Source organism: Herpailurus yagouaroundi, unplaced genomic scaffold (genome assembly GCF_014898765.1).
Source record: "Herpailurus yagouaroundi ecotype Mexico unplaced genomic scaffold, PumYag 220, whole genome shotgun sequence".
NCBI lineage: Eukaryota > Metazoa > Chordata > Mammalia > Carnivora > Felidae > Herpailurus > Herpailurus yagouaroundi.
This window is the reverse complement of record NW_024412451.1, coordinates 8167848-8171193: the sequence shown is the minus strand read 5'-3', so window position 1 is coordinate 8171193 and position 3346 is coordinate 8167848. Positions and strand designations below refer to the sequence as shown.

At 39.7% G+C, this 3346-nt stretch overlaps 1 protein-coding gene across 1 annotated transcript; it reads right to left on the bottom strand.

Annotated features, from left to right (window-relative positions):
- Positions 1-1650: 1650 nt before the first annotated feature.
- LOC121018983 (vomeronasal type-1 receptor 2) lies at positions 1651-2970 on the bottom strand. The gene has a single exon (XM_040458133.1). The coding sequence runs from the start codon at positions 2508-2510 to the stop codon at positions 1659-1661; it is 852 nt and encodes a 283-aa protein (XP_040314067.1). The 5' UTR covers positions 2511-2970; the 3' UTR covers positions 1651-1658.
- Between the last annotated feature and the right edge of the window lie 376 nt (positions 2971-3346).

Genomic DNA, 3346 nt, shown 5'->3' with positions numbered 1-3346 from the left:
CTCTCTCTCTGACCCTCCCCCGTTCATGCTCTGTCTCTCCCTGTCCCAAAAATAAATAAACGTTTAAAAAAAAATAAAAAAAAAAAAAAAGAAACTGATTTTATTAATCAAAATGAGATAGTACGTTCTAATGAGGTTGTTTGTTTTTTTGTTTAAGTAAACTCTATGCCCAAAATGGGGTTTGACCCGTGTAGAATAAATTCTAAACTGAATAATATTGATGGAAGAAAGAGGGATATCTATCAAAGAGCCCCCCCCCCCCCAACAAACACACACAAACATACCCTGATGACATGGCTTAACAGTGAGGAGGTTATGTTCATAGGTAAACCAATACTATTTAAGCCGTTCAAAAGTAAAAAAGACGCCTGAGTGACTCAGGAGGCTGAACATCAGACTCTTGATTTCGGCTCAAGTCATGATCTCAGAAGGTGAGATCGAATCCTGTGTCAGGCTCCACACTGGGCATAAAGCCTGATTGGGATTCTCTCTCTCCCTCTCAAAATAATAAACATTTAAATATATACATATTTAAAAAAAAAAGAAAACATATATAAGATGAACATGAGTATCTTGTAGTGACAGAAAGTAAGAAAGTTAAAAAGTATATACATATCCGAGTATGCCAAATGGCCAAAGCTGGAACAATCTGAATAAGACAATAAATGTCAGTTTTGAATTATAATGCAAAATACTAGAAACTATATGTGAGGGGCACCTGAGTGGCTCAGGCGGTTGAGCGTCCGGCTGCAGCTCAGGTCATGATCTCAGGGTTGTGAGTTCGAGCTCCACGTCAGGCTCTGTGCTGGAGCCTGGAGCCTGTTTGGGATTCTGTGTCTCTTTCTCTCTCTGCCCCTCCCCTGCTCACACTCTGTCTCTCTCAAAAATGAAGAAACATTAAAAAAAAAAATGTGAAATTATACTGATATAAATAATAGTACAATCAATAACTTCCAAATGCTACTAGTCTAGCTGCTCCAAGTTTGATGAAAGACTCCTCCTTAAAATTGCTTCATAAAATCGGAAAGGTAGGAGATGACCCTAAATCCATTTCTTGTTAATAGAGCCAACTGGCATCAAGACTTAGAACAAACTACCTTCTAAAAAAATTTTTTTTTTAATGTTTATTTATTTTTGTGAGAGAGAGACAGAGTATGAGTGGGGAAGGGGCTGAGAGAGAGGGAGACACAGAATCTGAAGCAGGCTCCAGGCTCTGAGCTGTTAGCACAGAGCCCGATGTGGGGCTCGAAGCCACAAATGGTGAGATCATGACCTGAGCTGAAGTCAGAGGCTTAACTGACTGAGCCATGCAGGCACCCCAGAACAACCTACCTTCTAAAGACTCCCCACATACATTTAACTTGATGAAACGAAACGTCTGTTTGCTTCCTACCTGCACACTTTCTAAGTATCAGCTGACATGTCTTCTTGCTTGTTTTCCTTTGTCTTGTGCAATTCATTGTTCTAACGTTTACCTGAAAGTATTTTACATGCTCATCTTTCTCCAGAAGTATTTTCATATTTCAGTTGTTACTGAAACAGATGCTCTTCCTGTCTTTTTCACAACTCAATCTACAAGGAGACTGGCTTGTCATTGTGTGTAGGATTCTACTGGGAATGAGTATATCAATGACCAAACATGGTAAAAAACATACAATTTATATGTTTCTGGTGAGATGGGGTAGTTGTGTATTTCTTCTAGTACATGTACAGAAGAGTCTAGATACACAGGGGTTACAACTTAAGAGAATAAAGGGGCTGACAGTTGGGAAACAGATATTGATTAAGGCAGAGGTGTTCACCAGCCACCAAGTGGTCTTGCCAAAACAAGAAAAACAAATGTAAATGATGGAAGAGAGGGTATAAAAAGATACAAAGGTGCTTACCAGGACAAGGATGGTTTGAGTGCCTCTGGTCTCAGGGGAGAATCTAGATGACAGGTTGTTCCTATGAATGTGTTGGACCCTCTGCTTGTGTGTGTAAAGGATGAAAACCATGGAGCCGCTGGCCCAGGACATGAGCCCCAAACACAAAACATCAGGGATGGATGTGACAGTTGCACATAGGAAGTCTGTACCTTTGTCATGAAGTGTAGCTGAACAGTACTTAAAGTCTACAGTTGTGATGTTTTCATTACTCCATTTTTTAATCACATACATAGGTACTATGATATTTACCAACATGTGCAGAATCCAGCACAAAATGGTGGAGGGGCCAATGTACTTCAGGGCTTTTGCTTTCATCTCTGCCCACCTGGAACTCCTGGGACTGATGGTGATGGCCTGGAAGATTCTCAAGAGGCAGGTAGTGCCAATGGACACACCCCTGGCCACTCTGTGCATATAGAAAACAACTTTGCATCCAAAGTCATTGAGAAAATATCTCAACCCAAAAGCTGCCATGGTCTCCGGGATTCCTCTCGAGAGAATGACCAAAGAGTTGGCTACAGTCAAGTGCCTGAAAATCACATCTGTGGATCTTGACCTACCTCCATTGAAGCAAAGGGACATATAACGATATAAGAGTGAGAAATTCCCCAGGATTCCAATGGTAATCTGGACCAGGAAGATTACTGTAATTTTCAAATCCACAGACGTCTTTCAGTTATTTTCCAGGGCTCAATATTCACTTTCGCAAAGAAGAGGATTCTGTGTGGAGACACTGGGAATGGGCTACAATTTTCAAGAAAAGTTAAATCCCCAAATCTCTACTTACTCTTACTTTTTCCTGATAACTTATTTCTAATATATATTCTTCTTTTGTTAAGAGATTTTTCCAAGTTTGATGTATTTCCTTATACAGCACTTGCAATGTATGGGTCTCTGTTATTAATGCTTTATTTATAACATTTAATATTTACAACTCTCCAAGTTAGTACCTAACATTATCTTCCTTTTACAGATGAGGAGAATTTATAGTGTTTTTGTTGTTGTTAACTCTCAACGTGGGGCTCGAACTCACGACCCAGAGATCAAGAGTTGGTCATAAGCTCTACTGACTGAGCCAGCCAGGTGCCCCCAGATAAGGAGAATTTAGCTGAAAAGAGGTTAAGTGACTCAACTAAATGTTAGTAGTAGAGCCATGGTTTGAACCTGAGTAGCCAGGTTGCAGTGACATTGGCCGTTGGCATCGTACTACTTTCTCAGATCTTGTACTCTTTAAATAATCCAAATATACTTACACATTGTCATATTTGAAACTTGCTGTATTTTACGTTTAATTGTGCTAATTAATTATTTTTTAGTATTTAGGCTATTGACTAGCACCACTAGCAAGACCATCGAAGGTCTTACAATGCAGATGCACTAAATAATTCTCCAGCATCAAATTGACTGTAGAATATAGG

Coding starts and splice junctions, on each gene's coding strand:
- LOC121018983 (XM_040458133.1), bottom strand. CDS start 2,510: ATGTCCCTTTGCTTCAATGGAGGTAGGTCAAGATCCACAGATGTGATT.